The sequence below is a fragment of the Stenella coeruleoalba genome (assembly GCF_951394435.1).
Source record: "Stenella coeruleoalba genome assembly, chromosome: 13".
Classification (NCBI taxonomy): Eukaryota; Metazoa; Chordata; class Mammalia; order Artiodactyla; family Delphinidae; genus Stenella; species Stenella coeruleoalba.
In genome coordinates, this window is record NC_137159.1 from 7464398 (window position 1) to 7483830 (window position 19433).

At 39.0% G+C, this 19433-nt stretch overlaps 1 protein-coding gene across 1 annotated transcript in view; it reads left to right on the top strand.

Annotated features, from left to right (window-relative positions):
* The window catches only part of AFF3 (ALF transcription elongation factor 3), a 564600-nt gene that overhangs the window by 359723 nt on the left and 185444 nt on the right, over positions 1 to 19433 (top strand). The window contains exons 6-7 of the mRNA XM_079940200.1: positions 6642 to 6722; positions 15089 to 15125. Coding sequence (XP_079796326.1) covers positions 6642 to 6722; positions 15089 to 15125 — 118 coding nt within the window. The remainder of the gene's footprint in view (positions 1 to 6641; positions 6723 to 15088; positions 15126 to 19433) is intronic.

Consider the following 19433-nt stretch of genomic DNA (forward strand, 5'->3'; position numbering starts at 1 on the left):
GTGGTGCAAGGGTTAATAATCCACCTGCCAATGCAGGGGACATGGGTTCGATCTCTGGTCAGGGAAGATCCCACATGCCGTGGAGCAACTAAGCCCGTGCGCCACAACTACTGAGCCTGCACTCTAGAGCCCACAAACCACAACTACTGAGCCTGAATGCCACAACTACTGAAGCCCACATGCCTAGAGCCCGTGCTCCACAACAAGAGAAGCCACCACAATGAGAAGACCGTGCACCGCAGCAAAGAGTATCCCCCGTTCGACACAACTAGAGAAAGCCCACGCACAGCAACGAAGACCCAATGCAGCCAAAAATAAATAAATAATAAATAAATTTATTTTTAAGAAAAAGAAGTGTTTAACATGTAGAAGAATTAAAGAACAAACACCTAGAAGAATTAGAGAACAAAGAGAGATGAACAATACAATAATTGAAATGAAAAATAAACTAAAAGTAATCAATAGCAAAATAAATGAGGCAGAAGAACGGATAAGCAATCTGGAAGAAGGAATGGTGGAATTCACTGCCGTGGGACAGAATAAAGAAAAAAAGAATGAAAAGAAATGAGGACAGCCTGTGAGACCTCTGGGACAACATTAAACTCACCAACATTCTCATATAGGGGTCCCAGAAGGAGAAGAGAGAGAGAAAGGACCCGAGAAAATATTTGAAGAGATTATAGTTGAAAACTTCCCTAAAATGGGAAAGGAAATAGCCACCCAAGTCCAGGAAGCACAGAGAGTCCCAGGCAGGATAAACCCAAAGAGAAACAGACGGACACACATAGTAATCAAACTGACAAAAATTAAAGACAAAGGAAAATTATTAAAAGCAGCAAGGGGAAAATGACAAATAACATACAAGGGAAGTCCCATAAGGTTAACAGCAGAAACTACAAGCCAGAAGGGAGTGGCATGATATATTTAAAGTGATGAAAGGGAAAAACCTACAACCAAGATTACTCTACCCAGTAAGGATCTCATTCAGATTCGACAGAGAAATTAAAAGCTTAACAGACAAGCAAAAGCTAAGAGAATTCAGCACCACCAAACCAGCTCTACAGCAAATGCTAAAGGAACTTCTCTAAGTGGGAAACACAAGAGAAGAAAAGGACCTACAAAAACAAACCCAAAACAATTAAGAAAATGGTCATAGGAACATACATATCGGTAATTACCATAAATATGAATGGATTAACTGCTCCAACCAAAAGACACAGGCTCACTGAGTGGATACAGAAACAAGAACCGTATATATGCTGTCTGCAAGACACCCATTTCAGACCTAGGGACACATACAGACTGAAAGTGAGGGGATGGAAAAAGATATTCCATGCCAGTGGAAATCAAAGGAAGCTGGAGAAGCAATACTCATATCAGATAAAATAGACTTTAAAATAAAGAATGTTACAAGAGACAAGGAAGGACACTACATATGATCAATGGATCAATCCAAGAAGAAGATATAACAATGTTAAATATATCTGCACCCAACATAGGAGCACCTCAGTACATAAGGCAAATGCTATCAGCTATAAAAGAGGAAATTGATGGTAACACAATAATATTGGGGTACTTTAACACCTCACTTACACCAATGGACAGATCATGCAGGCAGAAAATTAATAAGGAAACACAAGCTTTAAATGATACAATAAACCAGATGGATTTAATTGATATTTATAGGACATTCCACCTGAAAACAGCAGATTACACTTTCTTCTCAAGTTCACATGGAACATTCTCCAGGATAGATCATATCTTGAGTCACAAATCAAGCCTCGGTAAATTTAAGAAAATTGAAATCACATCAAGCATCTTTTCCATCCACAGCACTGTAAGATTAAAAATCAGTTACAGGGGAAAAACGTAAAAAACATAAATACATGGAGGCTAAACAATATGTTACTAAATAACCAAGAGACCACTGAAGAAATCAAAGAGGAAATAAAAAAATAACTAGAGAAAAATGACAATGAAAACACGACAATCCAAAACCTATGGGATGCAGCAAAAGCAGTTCTGAGAGCAAAGTTTATAGCAGTGCAATCCTACCTCAAGAAACAAGAGAAATCTCATATAACAATTCTAACATTACACCTAAAGGAACTAGAGAAAGAAGAACAAACAAAACCCAAAGTTAGTAGAAGGGAAGAAATCGTAAAGATCAGAGCAGAAATAAATGAAATAGAAACAAAGAAAACAATAGCAAAGATCAATAAAACTACAAGCTGGTTCTTTGAGAAGATAAAATTGATAAACCTTTAGCTACACTCATCAAGAAAAAGAGGGAGAGGACTCAAATCAATAAAATTAGAAATGAAAAAGGAGAAGTTACAATGGACACTGCCGAAATATAAAGCATCCTAAGAGAATACTACAAGCAACTCTATGCCAATAAAATGGACAACCTGGAAGAAACTGACAAATTCTTAGAAAGTTATAACCTTCCAAGACTGACCCAGGAAGAAATAGAAAATATGAACAGACCAATCACAAGTAATGAAGTTGAAACAGTGATTAAAAATCTTCCAACAAACAAAAGTCCAGGACCAGATGGCTTCACAGGTGAATTCTATCAAACATTTAGAGACGAGCTAACACCCATCCTTCTCAAACTCTTCCAAAAAACTGCAGAGGAAGGAGCACTCCCAAACTCATTCTATGAGACCACCATCACCCTGATACCAAACCAGACAATGATACTACAAAAAAAGCAAATTACAGACCAATATCACTGATGAATATAGATGCAAAAATCCTCAAGAAAATACTAGCAGACAGAATCCAACAACACATTAAAAGGATCACACACCATGACCAACTGGGATTTATCCCAGGGATGCAAGGATTCTTCAGTATATGCAAATCAATCAATGTGACACACCATATTAACAAATTGAAGAATAAAAACAATGTGGTCATCTCAATAGACGCAGAAAAAGATTTTGACAAAATTCAACACCAATTTATGATAAAAAACTCTCCAGAAAGTAAGCATAGAGGGAACCTACCTCCACATAATAAAAGCCATATATGACAAACCCACAGCAAACATCATTCTCAATGGTGGAAAACTGAAAGCACTTCCTCTCAGATCAGGAAGAAGATAAGGATGTCCACTCTCACCACTATTATTCAACATAGTTTGGAAGTCCTAGCCACAGCAATCAGAGAAGAAAAAGAAATAAAAGGAATACAAATTGGAAAAGAAGAAGTAAAACTGTCACTGTTTGCAGATGACATGGTACTATACATTGATAATCCTAAAGATGCCACCAGAAAACTACTAGAGCTAATCAATGAATTTGGTAAAGTTGCAGGAAACAAAATTAATACACAGAAATCTCTTGCATTCCTATACACTAACAACGAAAGATTAGAAAGAGAAATTAAGAAAACAGTCCCATTCCCCATTGCAACAAAAGGAATAAAATACTTAGGAATAACCCTACCTAAGGAGGTAAAAGACCTGTACTCAGAAAACTATACAACACTGATTAGAGAAATCAAAGAGCTGGAGAGATATACCATGTTCTTGGATTGGAAGAATGAATATTGTTAAAATGACTGTACTGCCCAAAGCAATCTACAGATTCAGTGTAATCACTATCAAATTACCAATGACATTTTTTACAGAACTAGAACAAAAGATCTTAAAATTTGTATGGAGATACAGAGGACCCCGAATAGCCAAAGCAGTCTTGAGGGAAAAAAATGGAGCTGGGGGAATCAGACTCCCTGACTTCAGACTATACTACAAAGCTACAGTAATCAAGACAGTATGGTACTGGCACAAAAACGGAAATATAGATCGATGGAACAGGATAGAAAGCCCAGAGATAAACCCACCCACCTGTGGTCAAGTAATCTATGACAAAGGAGGCAAGGATACACAATGGAGAGAAGACAGTCTCTTCAGTAAGTGGTGCTGGGAAAACTGGACAGGTACATGTAAAAGAATGAAACTAGAACACTCCCTAACACCATACACGAAAATAAACTCAAAATGGATTAAAGACCTAAATGTAAGACCGAACACTATAAAACTCTTAGAGGAAAACATAGAAAGAACACTCTTTGACATAAATCACAGCAAGATCTTTTTTGACCCACCTCCTAGAGTAATGGAAATAAAAACAAAAATAAACAAATGGGACCTAATGAAACTTAAAAGCTTTTGCACAGCAAAGGAAACTATAAACAAGATGAAAAGACAACCCTCAGAATGGGAGAAAATGTTTACAAATGAATCAACAAAGGGTTAATCTCCAAAATATGTAAACAGCTTATGCAGCTCAGTATTACAAAAACAACCAATCAATAAATGGGCCTACGACCTAAAGAGACATTTCTCCAAAGGAGACATACAGATGGCCAAGAGGCACATGAAAAGCTGCTCAGCATCACTTATTAATAGAGAAATGCAAATCAAAACTACAGTGAAGTATCACCTCACACTGGCTAGAATGGGCATCATACGAAAATCTAGAAACAACAAATGCTAGAGTGGGTGTGGAGAAGAGGGAATCCTCTTGCACTGCTGGTGGGAATGTAAATTGATACAGCCACTATGGAGAACAGTATGGAGTTTCCTTAAAAAACAAAAACTAAAATTACAATATGACCCAGCAATCCCACTACTGGGCACATGCCTGGAGAAAACCATAATTCAAAAAGACACATCCACCCCAATGTTCATTGCAGCACTGTTTACAATAACCAGGTCATAGAAGCAACCCAAATGCCCATTGACAGATGAATGGTTAAAGAAGTGGTGCATATATACAATGCAGTATTACTCAACCATAAAAAGGAACGAAATTGGGTCATTTGTAGAGGCGCGGATGGACCTAGGGACTGTCATATAGAGTGAAATAAGAAAGAGAGAAACAAATATTGTATATTAACACATATATGTGGAATCTAGAAAAATGGTACAGATGTGAACTGGTTTGCAAGGCAGAAATAGACACACAGATGTAGAGAACAAACGTATGAACACCAAGGGGTCAAAATGATGGTGAGGTGTGGTGAGAAGAATTGGGAAATTGGGATTGACATATATATACACTAATATGTATAAAATAGGTAACTAATAAGAACCTGCTGTTTAAAACAATAAATAAAAAAAATAAAATTTAAAAAATAAAGAAAAGAAACCATTAATGTCCTCTGGTTAAAAATAATGAAGGTGTGGTTAGGGTGGTAGTTCAGGTAACCAGAAAGCAAGGTAGAGACATTGCAGAGATACTAATTCAAAAACGTACTGAGCACCACCTGTCTTCCTGGACACAAATTCAGCAGGGCTGCTTAGCATCCTCTTCAAAAGAGACAACAAGGGTCAGATACAGGACAGAACAGGCAGGTACTTGGGGAGCAGAGGAGCGAGGGTCATAAAGGGACACTGGATCTTCCTTTGCTTTCCACTGGAGAAACCTTGGTAACATCAGGATGGAGAAGGGACACCTCGAGTGTCTAGGAGTTTGACCACCCAATGGCACATGTGTCACAGTAGGTGAGAGGTGATATAGGGTCAGTAAATCTTTCCCCGGTGGGTTTGAACACGCTCACTGTCCTTGTTCTCCGTGTGGGTCCACGCTCTCTCTGGTGCTGGGGGGAGAGAGTTACCCAAGAAAAGAAGGCACAAGAGCAGCCTCAAGAAACTCTCCCTTCAGACACCTGACAGATTCCCTTTTCAACCTCCCGCCCCACAACCCAGGGAAGTGAGAAATTGTCTTTACCTAAAGAAAGAATTTCTTACTTTTCTCAAAGTGGATCAACTCCTGCCTCTGTACTTGCTTAGATTTGGAAGTGGAAGGAGTCAAGAAATAGGGTTGAGACCTGATTTGTAAATTCCAAGTCACTTTCCTGGAAATCAGAAATGGATTCGATTTAATTCCACACTCATTTAGTGAATGCAAATATCTTCCAGGAGAAGGAACTGGAGAAAAATACTGGATGTTAATGCAACAAACCTCTCCCCACCTTGCTCTCTCACAGTTTAGTGAGAGCGTATGTCAAAAAGTATAGGAAAGATTACATGCTGATCCTAAGTTGTGTTCTTAATACTGTTATAAAAATCACAGCACTCTCTCTTTATTTCATATGTGTAATTGGTTTTTTCACTTCTCCATGAATGACATTTTTATGAAGACCAAAATGATGTGTGGGACCTATTGGAAACTTACACTGATAGGAGTTTCTAATAAAATAAATAGCCCCGCTAATAATGATCCCTAATGTAAAAGTACTTTGTTCATTACTTCAGAAACTTCCTGTAAATTTTGTGGGAAGCAGCTCCCTTTGTATGGCATTTTACATAGAACTTTTACTACTGGGTTGTCCCTTTACTTAGGAGCTTAAATGAAATGGAAATAGGACAGGCTTGTAGATCTTTTTAAGGTATAAAGGGTTGATGGCAATAGCCACTGAACCAAGAATTGGTAAGATTAGGGAAAGAAATTATAAAAGTGGGTTTTAAATCCTTTTTTAAAAAAATCCCTTTCATTTCTATTCATCTCTTGTTCATTCCTTATCCCATCTATGCTTATTAAGGCAGACTTGTGAAACTGCTTTGTATGCTACTGAGTTTAAATACTCTCTGTATTACAATGTTGTTTGTTTTTCCCTCCCTTTAGGAGATGACCTGGCTTCCACCACTTTCAGCTATTCCAGCGCCTGGAAAAGTGGAACCGAGCAAATTTCCATTTCCAAATAAGGTGAGATCCTGCGTTGCCCAGGTTGAATAGGCTTTTTACTCACACAGAGATTTTTAGTGGACAGTGGGTTTCCCTTGATTGTCTTTTCCTCTGTAAATATTCCTGCTCCAGGCACACGGATCTGATTTTCAACAGTTTGCAAGCATAGGTCTGTTCATTCCAAGGGAAGAAATCAAACTTGCAGTCCTACCTACCTCCACTTCTATACTTCCTGCAAAATATGATGAATATTACAATTATCATGTTATCTAAAAACACCTGTGAAGTTGAAATGCATCTTACGATCATTTTATACATCCAGTGTGATTGTATGTCTTGTTTTTTCCTGAAAAGCTATTATTAAATTAATGATGTATTTTAAAATCAGTGTCTTAGAATTGAGGACATGAAGTATATAATTTCTCGGTTATCTTTTATAAAACTGAAAATATTTTCTAGGACTTAAAAAAAATGATTTCCATATTTTCTAAGAACCAGCATACACAGAATATCAGCTACAAAATATATTTAAATTATACGTGAGTCTAATAAGTTTTGATTTTTATTAACCATCCAACACGTAATTACATATTCATTACAAAGGTGAAATTATGCACATAGAAGCAGCAAAATATGAAAGTTTCTCATGCCCTTGTCCAGATTTTCCTTCCCTACCCACAGATGACTATCAAGAGTCTGGTGTGTACCATTTCAGTCATTTTCCCTGTGTGTTACATACACATATGTGCATATGCAGTTTTTTAAAAATCCTAAATGGTACTAAAAGTACTTTTTCTAAGAGTAGACTTTTTTCCAGATACACACAGTACATAAATATCATTGCTAAATATTAACATCACAACGTTCTAAAGTAAATTATTGAAATAATAGTTCATTATTATCACAATGGTAAATTCCATTCTAAGTGTCGGTTTTTATTTCCCTTAACAAGGCGTATTTAGAGATCTTCCCAAGTGAATACGTAGAGATTTTCTTACTTTTTCTTAACAGCAGCAAAATATCTCATAGTGTGAATTTGCTGTAATTTATTTGCTCAAGCTCCTTTAATGGACATTGAGACTGTTAATGGTTTGCTGTTAACAGAAACACTATTACAACACACAGTTTTTGTAAGTGCCTCTGTGTGTGCCTCTTATTCAGTGTCTCTTGTCCAGACACCTAGAACAGGAGCTGGGGTGCTGGAGGCATCAGAAGCCTTATTTACCCTTGACTATGTTTCAAGAGTATTTTTTTATGAATCTTTGCCAGTGTTTAATATTATCTGGTTTTTTATCATCGTGTCTGTAGTATGGATGAAAAACTGTTATTTCGTTAATTTGCACTTCTCCAGTAATTTCTGAGTTTGAGCATTGACTGTTTTTCCTTTGCAGATTGCCCATTCGTGTCCATTGCCACTTTAAAAAAATGATTCGTAGGAACTCCTTATATCTTACTCATTTGCCTGTTCTATATGATGCAACTATTTTCTTGCAGCCTTACTTATGTACCTTTTATACTAGCAAAGTGTTTAATTTTCATGTCAGAGAAAAAAGATCTTTCCCGGCCCAACATTCTAACAACGTTCTCTATTTTATTGTAATTCTTTTATAATTTTTGTTTTTAGGTTTAAAACTTTTGTTTGCATTGGTGTGTCATAGGATTCTAGCCTTATTCTTTTCATTGGTTGAGTAGATGATGGCAACACTATCAACAAATTAGCCCATCTTCCCCCCACTGGTTTGAAATACCACCTACGTCAACACCTGAAAGTCTCATAAATACACAGTTTTGTTTCAGGACTGTCTATTCTGTTCTTTTGATATATTCATCTCATTCTTTCCCAATAACTCATTGTTTAAGTCAGAGGTCAAATAACTTTTTATTTAAAGGATCAGATAGTAAATGGTTTAGGCTTTGCAGACAATATCTGAATGAATGAATGTGACTATGTTCAAATAAAACTTTATTTACAGAAACACAATTAGTAAAGAAGTCTTACAACTTAATAATAGAAAGAGAACTCGTTTTAAGAATAGGCAAAGGGGCTTCCCTGGTGGCACAGTGGTTGAGAGTCCGCCTGCCGATGCAGGGGAGACGGGTTCGTGCCCCGGTCCAGGAAGATCCCACATGCCGCGGAGCAGCTGGGCCCGTGAGCCATGGCCGCTGAGCCTGCGCGTCCGGAGCCTGTGCTCCACAACGGGAGAGGCCACAGCAGTGAGAGGCCCGCGTACCACAAAAAAAAAATAAATAAATAAAAAAGAATAGGCAAAGGATTTAAATAGACATTTCTCCAAAGGTGATCTACAGATAACTAATAAACATATGAAAAGACACTATTGCTATCATTTAGGAAATGCAGATCAGAACTACCATGAGACTCCTTCACACCTACTTAAAGGGCTAAAATCAAAGACAGACAATACCCAGTGTTCACACGAGTGTGGAAAAATTGGAACCCTGATGTCAGTTGCTGGTGGGATCTTAAATGGTGCAGCCTCTTTGAAAAAGTTTCAACATTTCCTCAAAGGTTAAACATTGCATTATTGTATGACCCAGCAATTCCACTCCTAGGTATATCCCCAAGAGAATTGAAAACACACGTCTGCAAAAAATCTTTTACACACATGTTCACAGCAGCATTGTTCATAACAGCCAAAAAGTGGAAGCAGTACAAATGTGCATCAACTGATGAATAGATAAACAAAAGTGATATATCTTTATAATGAAATATTAGGCCCCATAAAAAGGGATGAAGCATTGATACACGATTCAACATGGACGAACCTTGAAAATATGCTGAGCAAAGGTGAAAGACGTTTCACCTTTGTCACACCTTGTCACAAATGACAACATGTCCAGAAGAGGCAAATGCAGAGAGACAGAAAATAGATTAGTAGTCGCTTACAGCTTAGGGGTAGGGAGAGAGGGTTGAGTGACAGCTAAAGGATAAAAGCTTTCTTTTTGAAGTGTTGAAGATGTCCCAAAGTCCCTTAATAAGAATGATTCCAATGTGTTATTGTTAAATATAATAATTTCTTATTCTGTGTCCAGCTGAGGGTACTTCCTTCTATTTTTCTAGCTTTCTGAATATTTTAAAGATTTGAATTTTCTTTCCATTTAAAAAAATTAAGGTATAATTTACAAACAGGCACTTCCCTGGTGGCACCGTGGTTAAGAATCCACGTGCCAATGCAGGGGACATGGGTTCAAGCCCTGGTCCAGGAAGATCCCACATGCCTCGGAGCAACTAAGCCCGTGCGCCACAACTACTGAGCCTGTGCTCTGGAGCCCACGAGCCACAACTGCCAAAGCCCGGATGCCTAGAGCCCGTGCTGAACAATAAGAGAAGCCGCCGCAATGAGAAGCCTGCACACCGCAATGAAGAGTAGCCCCCGCTCGCCACAACTAGAGAAAGCCCGCACGCAGCAATCAAGACCCATTGCAGCAAAAAAAAAAAAAAAATAGGTGACTTTACAGAGTGTGGGGACATTACATGATTTTAATAATGCTTTTCTTTCAAAAAGTTCACAATAAGTGCTGGTAACGTATCTTGTATCGGACTTCCCTGGCAGTCCAGTGGCTGAGACTCCGTGCTCCCAATGCAGGGGGCCCAGGTTTGATCCCTAGTCGGGGAACTAGATCCCACATGCTGCAACTAAGAGTTCACAGGCCGCAACTAAAACATCCCACAACTAAGACCTGGCACAGACAAATAAATAAATAAATATTTAAAAAAAATTTTATCTTGTATCAATGAAATAAGACTTCATTAGTGTCATTTCTACTCTGACGAATCACCATAAACTTAGTGACTCACGACAACATAAATTTATTATCTTACAACTCTGGAAGACAGAAGTCTGAAATCAGTTTCACGGAGCTAAAATTGAGGTGTGGTCAGGGCTACGTTTCTTCTGAATGTTTTAGGGAAGAGTTTGTTCTCTTGTCTTTCTCGGCTTCTAGAGGCTGCCCTGCTTACTTAGCTTGTGGCCCTCATCATGCTGACCTCTGACCTCCTTGTCACATCTTCTCTGACTCTCCTGCCTCCTCCTTTTCCTTATAAGAAACTTGGTGATGATACTGGGCCCACCTGGATAATCCAGGATAATCCCCCATCTCAGAACAGTTAACTGAATCACATCTGCAAAGTCCCTTTTGCCATGAGAGGTAACATATTCACAGGGCCTGGGAATTAAGATACAGACATCTTTGGAGGAGCCCTGACTGTGCCTACTTCAAAGACATCACGAGTTCTCACCCATAGTGCACTTCTTTTAACCTGTGTCTCAACTGTTTAGTATTCTGACAGCTGGAGGCTTGCAATTCATTAATTAGCCTACTAATGTTTGAGATGATCACAGTTGCTACTATGTAGGAGCTAGAATTGTTTATGGAATTTGCAGGGCAGAATCTCCCAAATGACTAATAAATGATGAAATTAAGCCCTTATTGAGATTAAAGGGGCAGTTTGACCTCACAAGTAAAGTCGATTTAAATGTGCTTTCTGAGCTACCAGTACCACTAAATTAATTAGCTACATACTTCCAAGAATTTTCCCAATTTGTCCGGGTATTGAAGGACATAATATATAATAAAGTCAGTTGATACTGAACTTGGATGTTTTTTTCTATTCTCTGGAGGCTTAATTGGGAGTCACAATTCCCTAGACAAACACTATCAGACGTGCCTGCCTCATTCTTCAAATCTCAGAAGTTATTGACTTTGGTAAAGAAAAGAATGCATGCTATTATGAGGTATTTCAACCAAGAAAAAGAAATGAATTTGCTTTGTCCTTTTCCCTCGGTTTCTGTAGCAGTCTCCTAAGTTCTGAAATGCAAATAGCTAAAATTGTAGAACTTTTTCCATACTCAGAAGGCATCTGTGCGGATCTAATGGCATTTCACAAGCATTTCATGTGGCAACGAATGCCAAATCTGATGGGATCAGACCTGGTTTGAAACTATTCTTGCTGATCAGTTTCTAAAGCATTAGGCAGAAAAGTTCTAGCATGATTACAGAAATGAGAATCCTATTGCCATCCTCTTTCTACAGTACAAGGAGAATGAAAGCCAGCAAGTGTGAAGGAAAGTGCTTTGAAGTTGGGAAGTTTATGATATGTCTCCCTCTTTGGGTTCCTAGCGTGCTTCAGAAACGACCACAAAATGCTTGGGGTAAAACTTTATGTTTACTTCATTACCTCAAAGTAAACATTTACATTTACGTCATTTACATTATTTCAATTGTTTTGAGCTTTAGAGAAAAGAAAGGGATTGGTAGGGAAGCAGTAAGACCAAACCACACCAAGTGGTGCTTTTTCCTAGAGTAATTAGCTTTACGTGGAGGTCTGAAAACCAAAGAAGATATATTTCCATTTCTTGCCTTTTGTAATTCTAATGATGTATTGACAGACAAGCAAGAGGAGATAAGGGTACAGCAGTCCTCAGATGGTTCCAAAAAGCCATTTTTAAGGAGTGTTCTCACAGGATAAAGACTGCCCTCCATCAGCAACATGGCTTAAGAACAACTATACTTTATCGGTTTAAGGTGCATATTTTTTTCACGTTTTAAGATCCCCAAAATCAGGGTTTGTTTTACAGCTCTTGGCATTTTACAATTCATTGGCAGCCATTCTCTTCCATAGTAATACATGAGGCAATGCAGCCTTATACAGTTTGGTTACGTGTGATGAAATACGGTACTTATTATCGTGCTTCCTTGAATGGCTTTCTCGGCTGCCAGTGCACTTGGTTATTTCTGCCTTCAGTACAGTGATTTGTAAAACTTTACTTCCCAGCTAAATACCACCTTTGAAGAAGTTTGGGGATTCCTGTGTATGCAACAATAGTTTAGGTGTTGGGAATAAAGGATTTAAGAAAGGAGAACAAGTTTCCAACTGCAGATATTCTTCTAAGTAACTAAGAAGTGGTTCTCCTCTTTGTGCACGTGACCGTCAGAAGGACACACACTTGCTGAGTGAATGTGGGAAATTAAAAGCAGTAGAGTAGGGCTTCCCTGGTGGCGCAGTGGTTGAGAGTCCACCTGCCAATGCAGGGGACACGGGTTCGTGCCCCGGTCCGGGAAGATCGCACGTGCCGCGGAGCGGCTGGGCCCATGAGCCATGGCCGCTGAGCCTGCGCGTCCGGAGCCTGTGCTCCGCAACGGGAGAGGCCACAGCAGTGAGAGGCCCGCGTACCGCAAAAAACAAAACAAACCAAAAAAAAACACTAAAAGCAGTAGAGTAATCTCGGCAATGCCCTGTTAGGAATTACAGGCAACTTGTTCTTATACTTTCCTATTTTTCTGAATTATTTTTTAATAAATTAATGTTACTTTTTGTTGTTTAAATAGCAAATACTTAATAGGATGGAGCCATCCTTGGGTCAAGACAATTAATAATAGTAGCGTTCTTTTTGTATGCTTTCATATGTACAGCTTATGTTATATCATGTATACCTTGATAAAGCTTTTTTTTTAAGGAGTCATAGTTGAAAATACAATTCCTGTAATGGAAATTTGACACAGTGTAGTGTAAACATAAAGAAAGCAAGTAAGTCCTTCTGAGATTCAGGAATATTTCAAAGAACAGGTAACCCTTGAGCTTTTTTGTTCTGAGCCTGGAAGGAAGAATGAAGTTCGCCAGGCAGAAAACAGAAAATGGCAGGACATGCATCCCAAAGCTGAGGACAGGCTCTCGAGGCTTGAAGCACTCCCACACAGCAGTGATGAAATGCCTTTCAGCCCTGGGTTCTCGTAACTTGCATACACATCACCTCCTCTGCTGACTCACTGGGCTCCCAGGCCCGGAAGGCAGGGGCTTTGTACCCTCACTTCTGTAACCCTTGAGGACCCAACAGAGAACCTAGCAGGCCTCCTTGAATGCTCCCAGAGGAGGCTGAAATGACAGTGCGCAGATGTGTTGAGCCATGCCCTAGGCATCTACTCAGGGACGATGTTCACAAAGGGAGAGAAGGCCTTTGAGGCAGAAGCTATAGGTGTAAGGGTGCCTATCTGGATGGGGCAGCAGGAGACACAGAAGCAGAAAGGGCTTCAGTGCCTGGGGCTTGTTGCCCTCTGCTCTGAACCCAGCCTGGCTCTGTGAAGGACGAAGGATCTGCACACTCTGTGGGGCCCCCAGGGTTTTGCAGCCAGCTGAGCAGGGCAGTAGTCCTTCATGGACCCTGTCTCCATTCATTCATTCTTTTATAACTCTCCTGTATATTTCATATTAAATGGGACTTCTGCAAGGAAAGAGGATGTGAATTCCCAAGACAAAATTTAGCATTTCACTTTAATGGAAATAAAATCAGGTTCAAACACTGTTTACCTGATCAATAACTGAACTCAAATACCACATAGTACTGGCTTTCTGCCATTTCAGATAAGTGGAAATCTGTAATAACCTTTCTACCCACCAATGTGAGATTGACAGCAGTTGTTCAGTGGAGTGTCCCTGATGGGATGGTTGCCAGCCTCGTCTGCAGTGAGGTGGTGAGAGTGAAGGTACATTCAAAGGGAAGTGGGTTAGATTAAAAGTCAATAATATAGGACACTTCGCTGGTGGTGCAGAGGTTAAGAATCCGCCTGCCAGTGCAGGGGACACCGGTTCAATCCCTGGTTTGGGAAGATCCCACATGCCGCAGAACAACTAAGCCTGTGCACCACAACTACTGAGCCTGCGCTCTAGAGCCCGCAAGCCACAACTACTGAAGCCCATGTGCTACAACTACTGAAGCCCACGTGCCACAACTACTGAAGCCCACATGTCTAGAGCCCGTGCTCCGCAGCAAGAGAAGCCACTGCAATGAGAAACCCACGCACCGCAACAAAGAGTAGCCCCTGCTCGCCTCAACTAGAGAAAGCCTGTGTGCAGCAACGAAGACCCAATGCAACCAAAACTAGATTAATTAATTTCTAAAAAAAGGATTGAAAAGAAGGACTCAAACAAGTACATGTGCATGTGTGTGTGCTTACCAGGTACTGAAAAGAGGGGGAAATGGGGAAACACTGCCGAAAGGGTAAGGAATTTTACTTTGGAATGATAGAAATATTTTGCAACTAGATAGGGGTGGTGGTTTAGTACATTGTGACTGTGTGAAATGCCACTGAATTGTTCAGTTCAAAGTGGTTAATTTTATGTTATGTGAATTTCACCTCAATAAATAAAACAAAAAGTCTGTAATACAACATGGAAGTGATTGTGAGCTCTGTTACCAGAGCTGCTTAACAGACACGTAAATGTTTCTCATTACGGTAGCTGGTAGAGATTATGATCTGTGATTAGGTTCTGAATGACCAGTAATATATCTCATATTCAAGTTACATTTTGAAAGTCAAAATAAGAAAATTAATTGATATTTCTTTTTTCTTTCTTTTTTTTTTTTTTTTAGGACTCTCAGCTCACTTCCTCGGGACACAGTAATCCAAGTAAGAAAAGTTTCTCTCTATAGCTTCATATGTGGGCGTTGGAGGGGGTGGAACAGGTGAGGAGGCTTAAAAGAATTTCACTAAAAGACAAAATCAAGTGGGGAAAGGAGGGCCATTTGTCCAAGTGCTACCCAAAATGGATAAGATGCATGGTGACCGTGAATGCTCCTCTGTCTTTTTATTCAAGGGAGGGAGGGCCAAAACATAAAATGGTGAATTTCAAACCAACCCGAGGAGGAAGGAACGCCATCCTTTCTTATAGTTGGCCTCTGGTATGTGTAAGGGGAAAAATTTTTAAAGGCAGCTAATGAGTTACCTAAATTGAGAGAAAATAGGTGGGTAAAGAGATCAGAAGACCTCATGATAAATGTCCTTAGAATCCGTGAAGAAACCATGCCCTCTTCCAGGGAGAAACAGACTAAAGGGTCCAGGAAGGAATTTCATTACTGAACCCAGTGTCTAATAAAACATGTGGACTTCATCATCGAAGAGGGAATATCATTTCATGAAGTATTGTTTTAATTCTCTTCTTTGGCACTGTTAATTGGTATTAATGTTTTCTTGAGCATTAAATATGCATAAGCTGCCCCATTCATGTCGTGAAAGCACACCCACGAAGACTGGGCTCTGTTAGTCTCCTGATCGGCCAGTCGGCTGAGAGCATCCCTTGCAAATTTCAAAGCTATGTTTAAACATGAAAATCACTCTGAGCCAGTAGATGTGTCTTAGGAACGGAGGCTCACCTACTGAGCATCTGTGAGGGCCGGAGGATTATGGAGAAAAGACATCCAGACAAATGCATTGGGCAGCCCCAGACTTTTAATGCACAGCTAGAGAAAGGCCAGGGTAGGAGGATGATGGCATAATGACCCACAGGCAGTATCCCGTAGTTATCCCACCCTCTGCTGGAATTTGCTGTGAGTACTAGCACCAGGGAAGAGGTGAAATGCCAAGGGACTTGAAATCTATAGAAATTAATAAATGTAATAGTAAGGAAAGGATTCAGGAGATGCATGGTTAGGTCCATGAGGTTCGTAGGCATCAGCGTCATATGCCGAAGGCTAGAGCGTACGGAAGAATTGCCATTGCTTCCCTCACCATTTCTTTCCATTTGAATTTAAACAGTTCGGCGTAAAGGGAGGAGAAAATAGATATAATAGAATAAATGTACCTTCTCTCAGCTTGGAGTCTTTGACGTAAAGAAGAACAAAGGAAACAGCTGTTCAGTCCCGTCTGTGTTCAGTCTCTTCTTTATGTATGCTATTTTATTTAATCCTAACCATAGCTGTGTGAAGTAGGCATGACATCTCCATTCTGCACGTGATGAAAATGAGATTCTGCAGTTAATAACTAACCCATTACCTTGACCCCCCAAATGTTGCTTCTGTCCCTTCAGTGTGAGATTGAATTCTTGTCCAAGATTTCTGTTTTCATCTGGCATATTTTTACAGCATGCCATAACTTTCACTCGCTGATGCTACGATTGAGATTATGTCAAAGCAGACGTATCTTCTGGGGAACTGTGAGCGGCACTTGCATGGTGTGGTATAAATCCCTTTGGCATTTCATCACCTGAGGACATTTGTAATTGGTTTTCTCTTTTCTAGGGGTAAGGGGATTTTTTTTTTCAAATAAATCCCCGCCCCTCAAAACCAAGCACATCTATAAAAAGGTAATATCACTATTTAAAAATCATAGTGATGTGGTATATATATGCTATGGAATACTACTCAGCCATAAAAAAGAAAGAAATAATGCCATTTGCAGCAACATGGATGGACCTAGAGATTATCATACAAAGTGAAATAAGTCAGACAAATATCATATGATATCACTTATGTCTGGAATCTAAAATATGACACAAATGAACTTACTTACAAAACAGAAACAGACTCACAGACATAGAAAACAAACTTACGGTTACCAAAGGGGAAGGGGGGATAAATTAGGAGTTTGGGATTAGCAGGTACAAACTACTATATATAAAATAGTTAAACACCTAGGTCCTACTGTATTGCACAGGGAACTATATTCAATATCTTGTAATAAACCATAATGGAAAATAAAAAAAGATAAAAATTGCAGTGTCCTCTGTAGATTATAGCACATTGGAAATTTTAGGACAGCTGGTCCCACCAGCATTTCCTGTGCTGTTTCTTGTATTTGGTTTGGAATCATTACAGCTTTGGGAGTCATGACTCCAGTAAATATGTAGAAAATAGGAAAAAACTGTACTTCAGAGAGACAGAATGTGTCTTGATGGACTGACCTTCGCCACTTTAGGTCAGTCATTTTTATCTTTTTGAAATTAGAAAAACTAACTTGTGTAGGTACTAAGAGAAGAGAGTGTATAAATTAAACAGAAAATTATTTTTTAATCCAAATCTTTTTAAAGAGAGCTACTTTAGCCAGTTTGCTGATTACCGATTAATTTAATTTAATATAAAATAGAAGCTAATTAAGTATTGAGAAACTTAAATATTAAAACAGGTGATGGACGTCTACAGTTTTTTTAACGCGTAAGACTGTCCTGTTCAGGTGGCAGCCTGAGCATAAGCGCTTCTTTCCCTGCCTTCACAGTCTCCATTGAACTAACCGTAAAGCAATAGTGATGCAAATAAATCTGTAACAGCACTGAGAACCAGAAATTCAGCTGAGTGTCTGGAAAATGGAGACTGGACAGGACCCTACTGTTAGATAGGTAATCCTGGGCAGGGAAGGTCATGACCCAGAAAAAGAAAAAAGGAAAATAATGAACCAAACAGGAACAAGCTGTGGTGGTAGAGGGAATGTCCTTGGGAGCTCCAGGAAAGACTTGATTTCCTCTCAACCCCAACAGAGAAGAGACGTGGACTGTGCGTAGTGATAGGAACATGGCCATTCTTCCACCCATTACTCCTCTACCACTATCTTAGCGGGTTTTCATACAGAGCTTTCAGTCTGGCTTTCCTCCCTCAAAAAAACAAAATACAAAAAAAACACATAGTAATATTTGCTAAGAAAATGAACAGCTAACTAGAACTTCTAGTTGGGAGCTAGTACCTAAGAGAGAAGCAGAATAGATTCTGAGATAATACCAGACCTTAAACATAGATATCTCTGATGGGCGGAGGAAGAGCTAACTTTTCTCAAGAAGGAAGTAAACTGAAATGCTATACACCCAGAATAAAGTACTTCGTATTTTTGTTGGGGAGTGAGAGAGCAGTCAGGGCTCCCAGCTTGTCTTGAGGCCTCTTCTCCTGAACCCTAAATGAAGCCTTCCAGTTAACATACCCTGTCCACTTAGAAAGAGCCCTAAATCAGCCCTTCCCTACAAGGGAGACGTATGTTAGCAAAATGGATCAATATACTAATATGGGAAATCCACGCCAGTACCTTTGTTAACCAGCCTGTTATCATTCAAAGATGTGAATACATAACCCAGGAGCACCAAAGAGAAGGAATGACCCAGAGGAAATCTACTTAATTCAAGGAACAGAAGAAAAAAATTTCAAATGTAATTACAGTCTTCAGAAGGATTTGAAATTATTTGCATCAAATAAAAAGACCAGATTGGTATGAAAAAGAAGCAGTTACAGAACAAATGAGCACTCCGGAATTAAAAATAGGGTTGACAAAATTTAAAAATTTAATAGATAATAGCTGAAGTCTGAAGTCTGGAATATAAGGTCGAAAACATTTTTTTTTTCTGAATATAAAGCAAAAGTCAGATGGAAAATATGAAAGGAAGTTAAGTTACATGGAAGATCAGTCAGGGTGGAAAGGTCAAATCCAGCTAGTAGGAATACCAGAAAAAGAAAATGGGTAAGAATAAATAATAATAGAAATAGAATTCCTCAGGAAATGAGCACTCATTGTCAAAAACACTTGTGTGCAATGAAACAAGAGCAAGGAAAAAGAACAGACAGCAGAGAATTAGAGAGATCTCCAAGGACTTCAGATATTGGAATTACCAAGCCCAGAATATAACGTAAGAGTGCTTACTTTAATTTACGGAAATGAGAGAATTGAAAATATGATAAAGAACAAAAACATTTGAAAATGTACTAATCAGAACCTCTAGAAGTTAGAAAATAATAACAGAAATAAAATTTCTTTGGTCAGGTTTAACAGCAGATTACACATAGGTGAAGAAAAAGTAATGAATCAGGAAACTAAACTTAAGAAATTATCTAGAATGCAACCTAGAGAGACAGAAATGGAAAATATGAAAAGGAAGTTAACAAACCTGGAGTATAAAGTGAGAAGGCCTAAATATATTTAACTAGAATTCCAGAAAAAGATAAGGGAACAGAGGGAATATTAAAG